Raw genomic sequence first — 17,716 nt, 5'->3', positions numbered from 1 at the left:
TCAATATTAAACCCGCTTATGTATATATCAGTTATATTTGTATCGTTTATATATAAATTAGATTCTGTAATACCTATTGCTAAGGGAAAATTATTAAAAGAGCTTTATATATATATATATACATATATATATATATATATATATATATATATATATATATATATATATATATATATATATATATATATATATATATATATATAATATATATGTATGTATTATTCGACCGTTCCGGCACTTTTATTTTCTACCAGACGCCACTGATCATCATCTATTAATTAAATAATGAAATAAAATAATTATAATAATTGTTTAATTTGGGCTTCATTTTGTTCTTTAATCTTAATAATCCCTTCTTAAATTTTAGAAAAAATGTTACGGCATGTATCACGAGTAATTGCATTGATTACATTTGTTATTGCTAGAGTCAAATTGTCAATATTGGTCATTTTTCATTGAAACATATCCCAACTTTAAAAATTTGCGTAGCGTCATATAAGGATATTGATATCTCCAGATATGACTTTATATCTGGATATCCCCATTTTTTTGGGAGCTTCTTATTTAACCAAGCTCTAACATTAGTAGTGTAGAGTACAAGAGTGTCTGTCTTGTTGAAAATAGATTCTTCTGACGATGTGCTTTTAGACCAATACTGCATTAAAAAATTCTTAAAGCATCTCGCGGTAGTTTTGGCCGTATATTGTTGGTTTGTCAAAAGAGTATGTTTCTGCAACCCAGTTTAAAAACATAGCACACTAAACGTTAACTTTCGGACTGTTCTGATTGTATTCTTCCCGCAGTATTTGGCTTTTTGTGACTCCAAATTCAACAGAAAAATAAATTTTCTTAAGAAAAATTTGACCCTCTGGATAAATTTACTTTGGCAGAAAGCTTGGTTACTGTTGCTTTTGCTTGTCCACCAAAAAATTTTCTGGTTTTGTGCATTTTTATTGCTTTTATGTGGTCGTCCGCTTCGATCACGGTCTTAAACTGATTTAGTCTTAAGAAAACGGTTATACTTTGTAGTTATTGCCTTTGGATCTAGTATTTTGGTATTTTCTTGCTTTAGGCATCTCATAACCTCAACCCTACTCTTGAATTTTTTCATTAATACAACAATTCATATTCTGTGATTAAACCCAGAGGCATGGTTCAGTTTATTATTATTATTTAAACATGGCAACTATTTCTGCATAGTATATTATATCAGACAGACTTTCTGAACGCACTGTGAAAGCAAATATATTATCTTTTCTAAACCTTCTAAATCTGACATCTTGTAATTAAAACTACCGCTCATTTCAATGAAAAAGGTTACAACGTACATTCTGTGTTAAATTCTTTGGCGTTTTACTCGATGAGCTATTAAGTTGCATATTAATCTAATAGAAAATAAAGTTTAAAAAAGTATTGGAATTATGTATAAAACTAGATATATGATGGATAAAAACTGTTTAAAATTATTTAAGATATATTTTTCCTTTTTTTAAAGCAAGTACATATCCGCCAAAACTTTGTTTGATATCTAAAAAACCGAGTGTGGCCACATTAAATGTGGCCGTAGATTTCTTTTCACAAATTTTGTAAAACTTATTTCTTTGAAATAATAGTAAAATTAGAAATTGATCTGCATCTTTTAAAAATATTTAAAAATACAGTTATGATTATGACGTATCTCGAATTCTATTTTATTTATAAAATATACTCTTTTATTTTTTAACTCTTCTTTTCTTTTTTTAAAAACACTATAATTTTTTTATAATTTATATTTACATATATACACACACACACACACACACACACACACACACACACACACACACACACACACACACACACACACACACACACACACACACACACACACACACACACACACATATGTATGCATGAATGTGTGTGCGTGCGTGCGTGCGCGCGCGCACACACACATACACACTAAAAATTAAAGGTAGAAATTTTTAGTTAAGGTAGGATATGTGATATACCCTTAGTAAGGTATAATTTTCTACCTTATAAGGTAGAAAATTATACCTTTAAGTTAGAAAATTGTATGAAAAATAATTGTTTTTAATATAATTTTCTACCTTAAAAGGTAGAAAATTATACCTTACTAAGGGTATATCACATATCCTACCCTAAGGTAGAAATTTCTACCTTTTTTTTTTAGTGTGTACACACATACATGCGCGCGTGTGTGTGTGTGTACATGTACATGTTATTAGGCATTATTTTTAAAAAAGTTTTTTTTTTTGTTTTTTTTTGTTTTGTTAAAGTTGCTTTATTCTTTAGCAAATAACTCGTCCGATTTCGATCCCTCTTTCATCTTCCAACAATGTCTCTATTCTCATTCGCTATAAAAAAAAAAAAAAACTTAAAAAATTAAAATTTATTTACTGATGGTCAATATAGAATATATACTGACCATCAAAATGTTTCAATAAAAGAAACTAATCACTTTATCACGTAGCAACTACTCAACTTGTACAGCATTTTAATACATACTTTTGTTATTAATGACACCACGACAAGCGAAATTTAATTTTGAAAATCCTTGAAATGAAAAGGATATCCAAATAATTTTTCAAACGTAGAAGCTATTCTACAACTGCCAGAGTTAATTAAGGATTTATAAAATAAAAGTAATCAATAATATTAATTGCACTATCATTACTGTGGTACAAAAGAGAAATGTAAACAAATAATGCATATACAGTGCGGCACTCCTCACAGTAAATGCGTCAAACGACTTCTGGACCGTTGCAACAATGCAGTAGCCTGACTGTGGCAGTTCAGTAGCCTGATTGCAGCGGTACAGTAGCTTGACATTCACAATGATCTGGAGGTTTTTCCAAACCTCAGAACATTGTTCTGAGGTTTGGAAAAAATTTTTATTAGAAATTAAAGCAAGACCAATATCTAAATGCAAAAATTTAGCTCAAATATGAATATATATATATAAACATAAAATTTTTCCAAACAAAATTGTTTAATAAAAGACAAAAACTATAGAGCCAAACAATGCTCTCTACTGCAACAAAGTAGGAAACAAGCGTAAAGAAATATTACTGTTTAGCTGTAGATCGTATCCTTCTTGAAACTTTGGCCAGTAGTAAAGATATTAAAAATGACTGGAAAGCTCAAGGAAATAAAATCCGTGATGTTTAAAATGCTATAAAAACAATTGCTTCGCACTATGATAAAATTGCTTAAGAACAAAAAAAGTGGAAAATTTTATTATAGTCATACAATGTTTAGAATCGTTCGATGTCTTTATAATGAAGAGTTAACGCTATTGATAAGTTAGTTGATTTCGGCTTGAACTTGATTAATGAAATCGTTAGGTGTGTTACTGATGGTGCATCAGCTAAAAAAAAAGGGACGAGAAATAAGAGTTACCCACCAACTTTGTTATTGCCATGGAATTCAACTTGCGTTATGTGATATTCTTTATAAGAAAAAAGGTTTAGAAATAAAAACAACTGGAGAAAAGCTATTTAATGACTAGGAAAAAAAAATGAAGAATTTTGTTCCGATCCTTATGGATACGATAAAAATAAAAAATGCTGGAATGAGAAAAGTATTTGCTTAAATGATGAGGAAATTCAGTTTAATGAGAACTATGGTATATTAAATCAAAGGTTCGTAAAATTAGCAAGCTGTTCATAATATCACCACTTAAAAACATTTGTAGATCAGATTTATGAAATATACTGTATACTAAAATAAGATGTGATTCTTTAATAAGTATAAGTACTAAATATTTTTGCATTACTATCAGTCCATCACGGTAATGACTTATATCGCTGCGAACAACAGTTGCAGATGGTCCTTTTTGTTTTTCAACAATAAAAATTTCATCAAATCAAAAAAAGTCAACTTTACGACGGTTTCGACGTTACAGTGAGATGCTTTGATGAAGCTAAAGTACGCTAGCTGATAGATTTGTATACATTGAATTACTATCAAAAACTAATTTTGGCAGCGATATGGGTCTTTACTGTGATGATAAACTGATTATGATGCAAAAAAAATTGAACACAAAAATAAATAAAATCTGCAAAAATGTAATAACAGTTTTTAAAACAATTGGCTTTCAAATGGATTTCGAAACAAACCTATCTGCTGCTAACTTTCTAAACATAGCGTTCAACCTTAAGAAAACCTTAAATGACAACTTATCCTCCCCAAACATACCTGACATAGTCATACAGTGGTTCAACAGAGAGCTTGTGGAAAGTTAGATGGACAAACCACAAACAGCCATTCAAAGTTAAAAATACAGCAAACGCAACTATGTTATTAAAATACTTATGGAATACAAAAGAAAAATTAAGAACAAAACCCATTTTAACAATTATAAAAAGCGCATACAATTTTATAACATAAAAATATCTACTTTGCTTATACGAAAAGCTAATAACTTTATAGTTCAAAAATACAAAGGAATTATTAAATAAAAAAAAGCGAGTTGATTTCCAATTGTTATGAGAACATTCCTACTAGATAACCGCAAGCCTCTTGAGTTCTTTAACGTGGTTTTCTTTTATTTCTTCTTTTTTTTTTTTTTATCCAGAAATATTCTCTCGAGAAAAAAACATATTTTTACCTGGCAATAACTATGAAACTAATAGTCGTAGAAAAATTTCTTATATATATACATATATATATATATATATATATATATATATATATATATATATATATATATATATATATATATATATATATATATATATATATATATATATATATATATATATATATATATATATATATATATATACATGTTGCTTTTTTTTACCTGCTTTTTAGTGAACATATCTTTTAGCTCAACTTTTTGAGGAATTGGAGGAAGTAGTGTTTGCAAACGCACTGCTTCGACTGCAGTAGACTGTGACAGTATTAAAAAATTGATTTGAAATGCCTTGAGACATAAACAAAGTATTAAAAATTTATTATTAGTAAAAAAAAAAAAAGTTTGAATAAGAATTTCACATCAAAACAAAGTTTAAATATTCAATTACTCGCAACTAAAATTTTGTTCAATAATTCTAAACTTTAGGCCACCTGCTATATGAAGTTTATTTAGCTGTCATTTTAATAGCTTGTTAAAACCCTGTTTTGGCAAATTAAAACCTTATTAAAAGTAAAAAGTTTAAAATCATAATCTATTGATCATGACCTTGATTAGTTCGTACGTTACAAAAATGTGATCGATGAACCAATCAAATATAATCTTTTTTACTTCACAATGATATAATGCTTACAGAAAATTTAAACGTAAGTTTGTAGTATTCTTTTCATTTTTTCATTAAATAGCATAAATTACACAATCTACAACTTTATACTTATCTTAATTTAGCAATCGTAGCGCAATGGTTAAAGTCAGTGCTCTAACTACTAAACAACTCGTTAAAAGCAAGAGATCCTAGGTTCAATGCGAGTTCTAGGTATATTTTACGTCATTAGGAAAAAGGAGACATGAAATTCCCAATAACTTTACACTTAGTATAGTGGTTTATTTGTTATGTTTAAATTGAACTAAATATTTTGAAAAAATTCAGACAGTTGTTAAATATAAGATTTTGAGATAACAAAGATTAAACTTGTATCTTTCAAGTTCTGGCAAAAAGAGGGGCAATGTCTGGCTAGAAATTTAAGGGAAAGTTGGTTAGCCCCGGACAGCGGGTAATTCCGGACACTTGATGTACAGCTTAAACTAAAGAAGCTATGTGACATATTTTTAAACATAATCAACAACTTTTTACTTTGTTGATTATCTTTTGATGTAGTTTATATACACACGCTTGTAAAAAGTTCTGATGATAAGATCAGTACGATCTTCTTTAAGAAACCTTGTTTGTGTTTGTAAAAATAATTTATTTACTACGGACAAAGGTACTTTGATGTTGCAGTTTTTTTTCCAACCATTTGAGGCAAAACCTTTAGATCTTCAGATCCTGTGTAATCTAAGGAAGAAATGTTCAATTTATCCAAAATTATCCGCAGATTATGGTATTTTTTGTTCAATAAAGGCAAAATGGCCAGTATAATAGTACTATGTACACTTGTATCTTTGAAATCTTTGAACGCATATCCGCCACACTTTCTCAATATATTTGGGATTTTATAATTTTCTAACTCTGGTTTAAGGGTGATTGATAGAGTAAATTTAAAGAATCCCTGCCCTCCATCTACACCTAAATTGATATCAACATCATTTGTTTTGTTGATGTCTGTGATGAGGCACCATTGCTTGAAGCTCTTCAACGTCATTGCAATACATCATAGGAGTAAATTTTTTTACCAACTGTTTGTGAATAAAAATTCAAAATGAATGATACAGGTTGCATTCTAATTATTTTTAAAAATTGTAGGTAGTAAATTACTTACCTCTTTGTTTTCATTTACTCCTAATAATAATGGGAATTTATCATCATCGAATAATTTTCCAATCAGCTTATTGCTCTCAGTCAGTTTAATATCCACACTTTTCAGAAAGTGTGCAACTTCAATCATATTGCAATTACTTAGAAGTCATAACAAAATTATATATAAAATTATCTTTAAATTCATATGTAAATTATTAAAAAAAATTTTGCTTTGAACCAAAAGTTTTCAAAGCAAAAGTGTTCCCTGATTCATTTGTGGTCAAACCTTTAAAAGAACTAGACAGAACTTTTCCTTGAGTTGTAGGGGATGTTGATCTTTGGCAGTCATATTCTTTGTCTTTCTAACTTTGTACAGGGATGTGGAATTCCTTATGACACTTGAACATAGCAATCTGGACAAATAAGTCTTTTTGCAAGTTTATATGAAACGTCTTTGGCACCTTTATAAACAGGTCTTCCAAAACACATTCAACCATAGAACAATATTTTTTCCATTTTTGATTTGCGCCCATTTTCACATATAAAACATTCACGTTTTCTGCCTCTGATAACCCTGGTATTCAGGTTTAAATTTCATAGCGTATGTCAAGTAACTATTGTTCCATAATAACGTGACTAAATTTTAAAACTAAAGTACAATATATATATATGTATACTTTACCTTCATAACACGGTCGCATAGTGAAGTAAGGGTCAGTCCCAGCAAGCTTTTTTCTACATTTTGAGCAAAGCATGGTAGGAAGGTCTAAGTTATTGGCTGAATAATCTTTCCAGAATATTGTTTTGATAAAGTTTGAATAGTCTTTTTTCTTTTTATTTAGATTTTTTAGATGTTTTTTCGTCATTATTTATAGGTCTTAAATCCTTGCCTTTCTTGAAGCAGCAAATGCAAAACATTTTAACAAAATCAACGTGTTTTTTCGCATGGTTAGGCATTTTAAATAAATGCTTCAAATAAAAACTTCTGATATGCATTTATAATATTGGCATAATAAATCGGCCCTATTAATAAAATTTCAATTTAATGACCAAAAGCATGTTTTTAGTTCAAAATTCAACGCGTGTATGGAGTTATTACTTTATTTATTAATAATTAGCGACGACAAGCCGTTGTTAATTGGTAATATTTGAAACAGTAATTGTAATAGCTAAATTCTAATAATAGTAATAACTGAAATAACAATAGTAGTAAGTAATTAATAAAGTTAATAGTTCAGTTTGCAACTTCACTATTGAAACTCGAAATAAATGCTCGCGGGTATGTTATTTTTTATGCAATTTTGTGGTGTTAGAGAAGATCTCCATTCCCAAACCACCCCATCCCCACCCCTAGGGTATTGTTTTTAAAACAAAATTTTTAAATCCTTTTTTGTGTTTTATTAAACCAAATTAAAATTTATCGACATTTAAAAATTTCATATAGAAAAAATTCCTAGTATAAAAGTTACGACCATTTAAAGTTATTTCAGGGGGTAAACTTATGAAATTTTAAACTTCTTATGGTCATAAATCTTAAACGAAAAAATATTTTGTAGATGAAACTTGAAACCTGTCGATAAATTTTGCTCTAATTTATGATAGAACTTAAAAAAATTAATTATCTTAGGAGACTTAGTTCTAGGAAGGGGGCGATTAGGGGTCGGACGGGGTTTGGTTAGCTCCAATTTTACCAAAATTTTTTGCAAGTCATCCTCATTTGATACTAGTATTAAAATAATAAAAATTTAAGTATGCTCTTAATTACCTATCTTGAAAAAAAAATTACCAGGCACTCGCCTAAAATACATAATTTCTCCCCGGTGAAAAAAGGTGTTTTTTACATTTTTAAAATAAGGAAAAGCCTTCTGATAATAAACAAAAAAAAATTTCTGGGAATGTGTTTAAAGGTCTCAGAGCATGTTCCTAAGCACCGTTTACGACAACAAATGTAAACTAAAAATAAAAATTAAAAGTACTATTAAATATTATTTGAGTGAAAATACGGCACATGCAAAATATCTATCATAATATGTCAAAGCAATTGAGAGTGCAAGATATTGTTTCCCACCACTAGTAGTATCATTGTATTTGATTCACATATTAATATATCTAATTTTTATATAAACTAATAACTTTTATTTCTTACAGAAACATATTTGTTTACAATATTTATTTAAAAAAAGTCCTTTAATACTTTAATTCACTGGTTTTAAAACTAGTATTTGTGAATGAGGTATGATCGGGTGGTATCGAACACATGTTTGGAGAGTGGTTTTGGATTACTTAATCCATTTACATATTAAAAATGAGCAACTTTTTCATATAAATAATAATACATTTAATATAATACACAAACCCATAGAAGCAATTCATTTAATTCCAACAAAAAGACCTAAAATTTGAAAAAAGTGTTTAAAAATGATCCATTAGTAAAAAGCTTATGTTTATATTTCTGAACGACGACATTTTCATTCCCATTCCTTGTATATCAGAGGCAATTTTTTAAGGCGAATTTTTTTTTAATGTGTTGAGAACATTCCAATGCTAATTAATTATATATTACATTTCACGCGGGTAAAAAGAGGTAAAATCATAGTTAAACTATGTGTCCGGGGTTACCCTCCAGTTATAAAACATGCCTTTTTTCTAACATTTTTCTTTTGTGTTTTGTATATTATTAGATAAATGTTTATACTTTTAAAAAAGTCTTTCGACACTTTGTTTACTGTTAATGCATGTGAACAATCTATTTTTTCCTTAAGTGTTCGGGGCTACCCAACTTTCCCCTATACCAAGTTGTTCTGTTCGCTATAAAAAGTTAAAACGAATAAGTGAAAAGCGTTTTAATTAAAACTCATCTTTTCTACTACACGACTTTACTACAGACTTACTTATAAATTACGCAACGTCAATTTTATTTAAAAAACAAAAGTAGGTGATCTTAAGCGGTAGTTTTAAAAGTTAGAGATATACCTGGTAAAAGTAGGAGATCTACCCAGAGACTTCATTAAACTTAATTGGCTGTTTGACATTTTTTTTAACTTAAGGCACTGCGAGGGAACACTTTTGATCTTTTTTGTTTTGTTTATTGGAGAAATTTAGCCTTACGTAATTATGGACAATCCTAATTCCCAAAGCAAAAAGTTTAAGTCAATATTACAAATAGAAATACATAGTAATGCCCTGGTTTTTGAAGAACGTTTTAATAATAAATCAACATGAATATGATAAAAAGAAGTAAATAAAAGGAATTACCTTTCTAATTAAAAAATTGTGTCTTAATGTTTTTACTCGAATAGCGGCTTCAAGTGCTCTAAATATTCAACAAACAAAAAAAAAATTTTATTAGCTTTATCGAAAATCATAATTTAAAATTGACAGTAAGCGAATATCAAATCATTTTAATACTTTTTATCGTTTGTCTTTTTCTTTTCTTCTTCTGTCATTTTGTTAACAATATAAAATGCATTTTAATGTTTTCTTAACAAATTTTTTTAAGCAAACTAAAAAGTTAGGACCAATGAAGTAAACTAAATAAATAAATATAAAAAGCAAAATAGAAGTTACATAAAAGAAAAAAAAAAAAATTAGAATAAACTTTATCTTTTTTGAAAATAACTTTATTTGCTTTAAAGGTCGACATTGTTTCAAGAGATTATAGATACACTCGTTATCAAGTAAAAATATTTAAAACCGTAAAATAAAAAGTAAAAATAATAAAAACAAAACAAATCAGTGCAGTAGTTTCATTTAAAGTAAAAAATTGAAACAGGTTTCTAAAACGGTATTGTTACGTACAATATATTTTTGCAACTTTTACAAGTTTTTACAAGTTTTAACTATATACACTTTTATTACAAATTCATTCAAAATAATTCTAAAATAATTGAAATAATATTTTAAATTAATTGAAGCAATATTCGAAATAGTACTCTAAAATTATTGAAATAATATTTGAAGTATAAAGTAATATAATAAAGTAAAATAGTATTAAAATTTATGTTTTGAGAAAACGAGATAAGACTAAAAATATAAGCCTTTAGTTAAGGTGGTAGCGATGCAACCAAGCTACTTTCTGAAATTCGTCAATGCAACATTTTTTAGTTTATTAAAACTGTTAAATACATTAAAAGAAATAGCTTGCAAAAAAAAAAATTCTTTATTTTTTAAACAGAAAATCCATAATGGCGGAAAATTTGTTAATTTTGACCCTTACAAATGATGTTTTTGAAACATAATATCTTAATAAAACATAAGCAAAATTGAAAATTCTTTTGCACATATGTATATTATTATATTATACTCCGGATGATCCTTAGGATTTACATAAATCATTTTACTCCAAGAGTTATTTAAGTTTTTGTGAAAATGCTACTTTTTTTCAACAAATGTTCGTACAAATTTTCACCTAAACTGAATTTTCTTAAGGTATTTAGTGTTTTATGTAAAATCCAAGAGTCATCCGGATAATTAGATCATATTAAACACAAATTGAAAATTTCAAGTCAAATGCTCAACTCTATCTCGAGTTATCATGTTTTGAGTTATAGCAAGTATGCAAAAAATTGAAAAATGCAAAACAAAAATAAAATGTTTAAAAAATAAGTTATCTACTCAGTAAGCACCAGTTTGATATTAATCTACAGATTCTTTTTCATTCATTTTATCAAAAAATTCTTTTTTTCTGGCTCACAAAAAATCCTTTTTTTCTGGATCTTCCTTTTCTATGCTTTTTCACTGCAGCCGTGAACTTCTTTTCCATTCGCTTAATGCGTGAATTTTCTAAATTTGTTGCAGTTGCCTTTGAAATTTGCCCTTTCAAACCAAAATTTACTAAAACCTTCAATATTCCTTTGCGTCCATCATTAAAATGAATAGTAGCTGAATTTACACTCATTTCTATGGTTTCCCTGCCAACAAATACAGTTTTTGGTAACCTTGACCATATGAGTCCATATAAGACCTCATTTGCATTCTGGGTTTTTCCATGCACACATTTTTTAAACAAACCCTCGTCCATTAAATCCTTAAAAATGGGTAGAGGAAGACTCTTTATCCAAAAAGGGAGTGTATTGGAGAGTTTATAATCCTTTTGGCCCTTGGACCAGTACTTGCACCAACTGTTGGTATCTCGAGGGCAATTTATGACACTCAAGCGGATCATTTGTGTTTTTGAAATGAAACAGTATTGCATATATGGCTTTTTTCATAGCATAAACATTCGAAAGGTTTGATCTAATTGCCATACCATAATAGTTTTGCATGGAATTAATGCATTTATCCTTCAGTTGACCGTTTCCAGAGACAGGAGTTTTTGAGCCCTTGTAAGATTTAACAAGGTTGCGTAATCGGGTTCCTAATCGTTTCTGCACATGTCCAATACATTCAAGCTTAATCGGTGTTAAACTATGTTTTACATATGGTTTAGATTTAACAACATCATTAAAAGATGAAGTATCACCATCACCAGGATATTCTTTGTAAATTATGTTGTGCTTAATAATTGACCGGTTAAATATATTAACAGCACCAGATGACTCCATCGCACCCGAGGATTTTTCATGATTTATTTGACAGTGGTGATCAATTTTCCATAAACCATATTCAAGTGAACCTTTTTTATTCTCCCACATTTTGCATCCAAAACAGTGCTTTTACTTTACTACCCTATCCAAACATTTATCCCCTGATATTGCAGCTACTACCCCATGCAAAGAGGCATGTCCTCTTTTTTGCCAGGAACCGTCAATGGAAACACGTACACATCTTATGTTGTCTACTAAATCTATTTTTGAGCTTCTTCAGCAGCACGTTCCATACTGCTCTCTGCAACATTTTTGTAGGCTGTCATAAGTTTCTTGTTCAACAGTTTAAAAGAGAATGATACCATGGACTTCAAGTTCTTGATAGAGGAAAATATCTGCATAGATGAAAATCCACAACTTATTTCCCGAAAACCAATTACAGCTCGGGCATTTACATCAAATGTTTTGCGACCTTTAAAATCACTTTCTGGATTGTAGGAAGTCTTAGGAGATGTATAAAAAGGTTTCATCCAATCACATATTGAACATTTTATAAGAATACTATGTGCAAAACCCATTCGCTTTAAATGTTGATCAATAACAACAATGTTCGCAGCACAATCAGGACATGCTATAAGTTCACGATAAATATTTGCTAACACATTAAAATGAAGAAATAAGAAAAAGTCTTCAATATTATCAGCGAAACCCTCTGAGTTAGACTGATCAACAGTATAAGAAATCTTTTTTGCTGAGGATGTCACAGTAAATTTTAGTCGTTTTGAAACAATACCATTCCATTTTCTTTGTTTAATTCGAGAAAAATGTTTTTTACTTTTTGATGTGTTCTTTATATTCTTATTTTTAATACTATCTTCATGAAATTCCATTGTGTTAATTATTTAAAAAAATCTAAATTCAAAGACATACGGTTCTCTAAAGAATAAATTTTTGTAAATAATATAAAGTATAAAATGTTCAATTAGCTTATTTATTTGTCTGAGTAATGTTTGTGACTTCAAAATATGATATTTAGACCGCTAAAGACATAGCAGATACATTCTTGTGAATGTTCTGAGTAAAAAAAGGCACATATTATGAGAGGAAAATAAAGTATAAACTTCTGTTTTCGGTAACTAGGGACGTTGCTATGAACTCTGTTACCTCATAGTGTTTTAAAGTGTAAATATGGACCAAAAAATATTTTTTATTGTTTTCAATGTTAGTTGCATGAAAATAGACATATCAAAGGGTGAAATTCCACCATAAAAAAAAATTTTACAAAAATTTTTTTTTCGATCATTATTTGCATCCTACCACCTTAACATTATGAACTCGCTTTCATCTAGAATTACAAACTTGTTTTCATCTAGAATTACACCTAAAAATGTCATAGAATATTCTCGTTTAACGATGTATTCTCCAATAATAAGTTTTGAAAGTGCAAGAGGAATTTTATCTTTTTTATGGAGGCGATGAAAAATAGTATACTTAGTTTTAGTTAAATTAATTAAACGTTTATTCATATTTAACCATTCGGTTAGTTTTAGAAGTTCAATGTTGACCGTTTTAGATAATGTTGTTATATCACTATGAGAATAAAATAAATTTGTGTCATCAACAAATAAGATAGAACCTAGAATATTAGAGGCTTTGCTTAAATCATTAATATAAATTAAAAATAAAAGTGGTCCTTATATAGATCCTTGAGGATCACCGTAAGTAATTGTCATATTGTTAGTCGAATGAAGTATATTGTTTTCTATTAGATAAATAGCTTTTAAACCAAGCTATGATTATATTTTTGATTCCATAGTTTTCTAATTTTTTAAATAAAATACAATGATCGACAGTGTCGAACACCTAAGGTGTTTTCATAGAACTAAGTTCTATGAAAACACCTCAAGTGAACTTGTTTTTGTCTTAACCTTGAAAAATAATCTAAATTAGATAAAAAATTGCATGATCAGTAGAGTACCCTGTTTTGAAGGCAAATTGTTGGTTATAAAGAATATTATTTTTTCTAAAAATGAGTATAAATTGTTATACATAATGCGTTCTAGTATTTTTGAGAAGCAAGGACGAATACAAATTGGTCTATAGTTAGAAATATTAGAATCATTTCCATGTCGCACACAATTCTTTTCACAGTAATTATTTCTTTTACCAGACCATCAATTCTGTCGTTTGTTAATTTCAGATTTCCGCTTCTTAGTTTTAGAATATCATTTTGTTGCTTAATAAACATTTTGTTAAATAAATCCCGAACAGGCATTATCGAAATAATTTGTTCACTGTTTGATAATTTATCCATGATGTATTATTTTAATTTAAAAAAAAATGGTAAAGTTCAAAAAAATGTTAAAAATTGAAAAAGTTCAAAATAACCACGGAGAATAAACACGTCCAATATACGCAGAATAAACACGTTTTGATCGTTCAAAGAGAGAGCTAGCGCAAACGCCTTCTCATTTTTTGGAAACATTCTTGATATGTGTCCGTATTCTTGAGACGTAACTCAGAACATTGCTTGTCTCCCGTCTTCAACCTATTTCTATTACTATTTCTTGGTAGATGACAGTTTCTAGAAAAATGATTGGGGAGAAACTCATCGCAAACTGATTGTGTTTAATTTTTAAGCGACTTCGGCTCAGTACGTTTTCTCTTTGCAATAGCAGTAAATTTTTCGTTTATCTCATTGATTCGTTCTTTAACTTTGAGTGCTCTTGCTCGCGCAAAAATTTTTATAATAGTAAGATTGTCCATATGAGAAATTGATCTCAGCATCCGTTAAACTTCCTCAGGGAGCCCAAAAACAAAGACACATGCAATTACTCTGTCTGGTAGCCCACCAATAAGCCTATATAATCTTCTGCGATAATCTTCTAAGATAATCTTCTGCGGAGATCTAAGATAATCTTCTGCGAAGATTCTAAGATAATCTTCTGCGATAATCTTCTAAGATAATCTTCTGCGAAGATTATATAGGCTTATTGTTCCGTCTAACAAATAAAGCAACCGCCTCTCAATGCTTTAGCATTTTCGTGACAAACTATTCGTAAGCTGTAAATGCATCAACGGCAAATGCTTTTGGCAACGTCACTTTTTCCTGTCAACATCTTTTTTATTAGTTTCTGCTAACTGTTGATATACCTTAAATGCACCATTTTTGAGACGGAAAGTAACAACACTCGCTATATTGGTTACACCTATTAATTTGCTTATCAGTTCAACCTTTTCCAGCCATTCTGCAACTGATTATAGATCATTTCCACTAAACTCTGAAATTAACTTAAACCAATTTTAGTCAACATCTTTGTCGAAAGAGATTGTTGTTTCACATAAAAAATATCTATAAGTTATGAGTAAAACGCCCACTTATATAAATGCAATTCGATATAATTTACATACCAACTAATTCTCCTGATATATACAACTATATTTTTTATATATACAAATATTTACAAGTAACGCTAATTGATCGTTAGCTTTAAAACAATCATAAACTATATTTACAGTGAGAGGGTTACCATTCATTAACAAAAAAAAGTTACTAGAAATGATAAAGAGAGTTGGCCTTTGATGAAGACTTTAATAAAGCGGTTAGAAACAAGTTGTTTAATAAACTCAAAAACTTTCACAGGTACACTATATGAAGCAAGGTTATAGAAAAGACCGGTATATCAAAATTTATTGAAAACTGGAATGACAAGAAGAGAATCGTTTATAAAACTCAAGAGAGGAATTATAAGAAAAGTTTTTTTCAAATAAATTTGTCCCATCCTTGGGAAAGTTATTAAGATCAGTCCCGTCAATTGGAGATAGAGTTTTAGACTTATCTTTGGTAATGACGCTATTAAAGATTTTTCAATAGTCTCCATAGCCCAACTTCAGAGATAAAAAATAAAATTTGTTAAACTGAGAATAATGCATAGCATCAGACAGCACCTTTTTAAATTAATTTCTTGCAATACTAAACCAGAGTTTGTTTTTAAAAGTTTGTTCTTTTGAAAAAGATAAAAGAAGATTGGTACTAAATATAGTAGCTGCACAAGAAAAGAAAAATCATTTAAAAACTAATAAAAGTTTCCATACCTACCTGAATCCAGGAGGTTACGTAGGAGGCACATTTATCCGCAGAGAGATAAAAGACAAGGAACGTTTCGAAGAAAATCAAAAAAAAAATCCCAGTCAGCTTTATGGTAGTAGTAAGTAGTGTGATGATATGGACCAAACAAGAAGCACAAGAAGAAAGATTTATATAGAATATTTATTTAGATTTATTATCGCATGGTATATTTGTTTAGATTTATTATCGACTATGCAATGGTCAAAGCTGAACAAGGAGAAACTGAACACAAGCTAGGGTCAGAGACACAAATTAAGGAGTTAAGGTAAGTGACTAAGGTTGCCTGGAAAACGAGTCACAAATTTGACTATCTGAGTAAGAGGTTGTGACAAAAGTTATTGGCTTAAGTGCCAGCAGGATTAGTGGTGTTATGTAGTGATACTCTTAAGTGTCAGCAAGATCAGTGGTGTTAGAGCTAAGCTGTTCAGTGTGATGAGAATTTAAGTTACTGATAATCACAATAATGGCGAAGAGATAAAAGAGAAAATGAATGTATATATTGATATATATATATATATATATATATATATATATATATATATATATATATATATATATATATATATATATATATATATATATATATACATAACTTTTTAGTTAACGAATTTCTTTAAAAATTTTTATTTAGAACTAGCTTTGAAAAACTTTGAACGCTTATGATGGAAAGAATTGATTTTCTATATTTTGAAATTCTATATTGAAAGTCATATAGACGCAAATTTTCACAAATTACTTTCATAATGAGCGACGAGGCCTACTTTAAAGACAATGGTCATGTTAACAAGCAAAATTGCAGAATATTGGACATTCAAAATCCAACATAATGACTTAAATCTTCTTTTTCTTTTTTAGTAAAAAAAAATAAATATAAACTAGCACAATTTATTTCTTTTATTTGCTTTTATTTTTATTTGTTTTAAATTTATTTTACAAAGCGAATTTAAATATAAACAGTTATATCGATTGTGAAACGTAGTTTTTACACATTTTATATATATTTTATCACAAGCATTTATCATGATTTTATATATTTTATCTTAAAAAACGACCTGTAATGAAGCCACAATGGGGCTTGGTGATAAGACAAACTGATGTCTTCTTCTTGCTCCAGCCATCCAGATCTAATTAACTTGATTAAAGTTGAAAGACCCTTCATTTTTTAGGTCTTTTTAAAGTCTATACAGTTACGTTAGATATGTATAAATACATTGATAAAAGTTACCCCATTATGTGCCTGAACCAGATTATGCCGAGACCCCGATTCCGTGGTACCCGGCCCATCACTAATATATACATGAGATAATTTTACCTTGTTCACTTACTTCAAGTAATATGTTAAACTTTGTTCAATTATTTCTCTGCCTTTTTACAAATTAAACACATTTTTGATAACATGTGTGGTTTTTTTTTATAATTATTACTGTTGCAAAAGGAATTATAACTATTGCTTTTATACAGAACTTTCTAGATCTGGTGTTAATTGTTGTTTAAGAACTAGACCTTCTTTTATTATTGGCGTCAGATTACATCATTCTTTTTCACTGAACTTTTGATTACATTTTAAATAGATAATGAGTGCTTCTTGCAAGTGTAACTGCGTAATTGATGTTGATGATAATGAAACAATCTTTCCAACGAAATTAATAGAATTTTCCACAACACTTTTCATTTTATTTGCAACT

General features: G+C 28.9%; 1 protein-coding gene across 3 annotated transcripts; it reads right to left on the bottom strand.

Annotated features, from left to right (window-relative positions):
* Nucleotides 1-301: 301 nt before the first annotated feature.
* On the bottom strand, nucleotides 302-9,903 carry LOC136079591 (protein LKAAEAR1-like). Of its 3 annotated transcripts, none has more exons than XM_065795557.1 (4): nucleotides 9,786-9,903; nucleotides 9,633-9,690; nucleotides 4,808-4,930; nucleotides 302-1,385 (listed from the first exon to the last, which is right to left on the bottom strand). In XM_065795557.1, exons 1-4 carry the CDS (start codon nucleotides 9,821-9,823, stop codon nucleotides 1,305-1,307), a joined length of 300 nt encoding a protein of 99 aa, XP_065651629.1. In that variant the 5' UTR covers nucleotides 9,824-9,903; the 3' UTR covers nucleotides 302-1,304. The 3 variants fall into 3 exon arrangements, with proteins under 3 accessions (XP_065651629.1, XP_065651630.1, XP_065651631.1); XM_065795558.1 differs by lacking the exon at nucleotides 302-1,385 and adding an exon at nucleotides 2,108-2,357; XM_065795559.1 differs by lacking the exon at nucleotides 302-1,385 and adding an exon at nucleotides 2,425-3,370.
* Between the last annotated feature and the right edge of the window lie 7,813 nt (nucleotides 9,904-17,716).

The sequence above is a fragment of the Hydra vulgaris genome, chromosome 04, assembly GCF_038396675.1.
Source record: "Hydra vulgaris chromosome 04, alternate assembly HydraT2T_AEP".
Lineage (NCBI taxonomy): Eukaryota > Metazoa > Cnidaria > Hydrozoa > Anthoathecata > Hydridae > Hydra > Hydra vulgaris.
The sequence above is the reverse complement of the archived record's forward strand: the minus strand, read 5'-3'. Positions and strand labels throughout refer to the sequence as shown.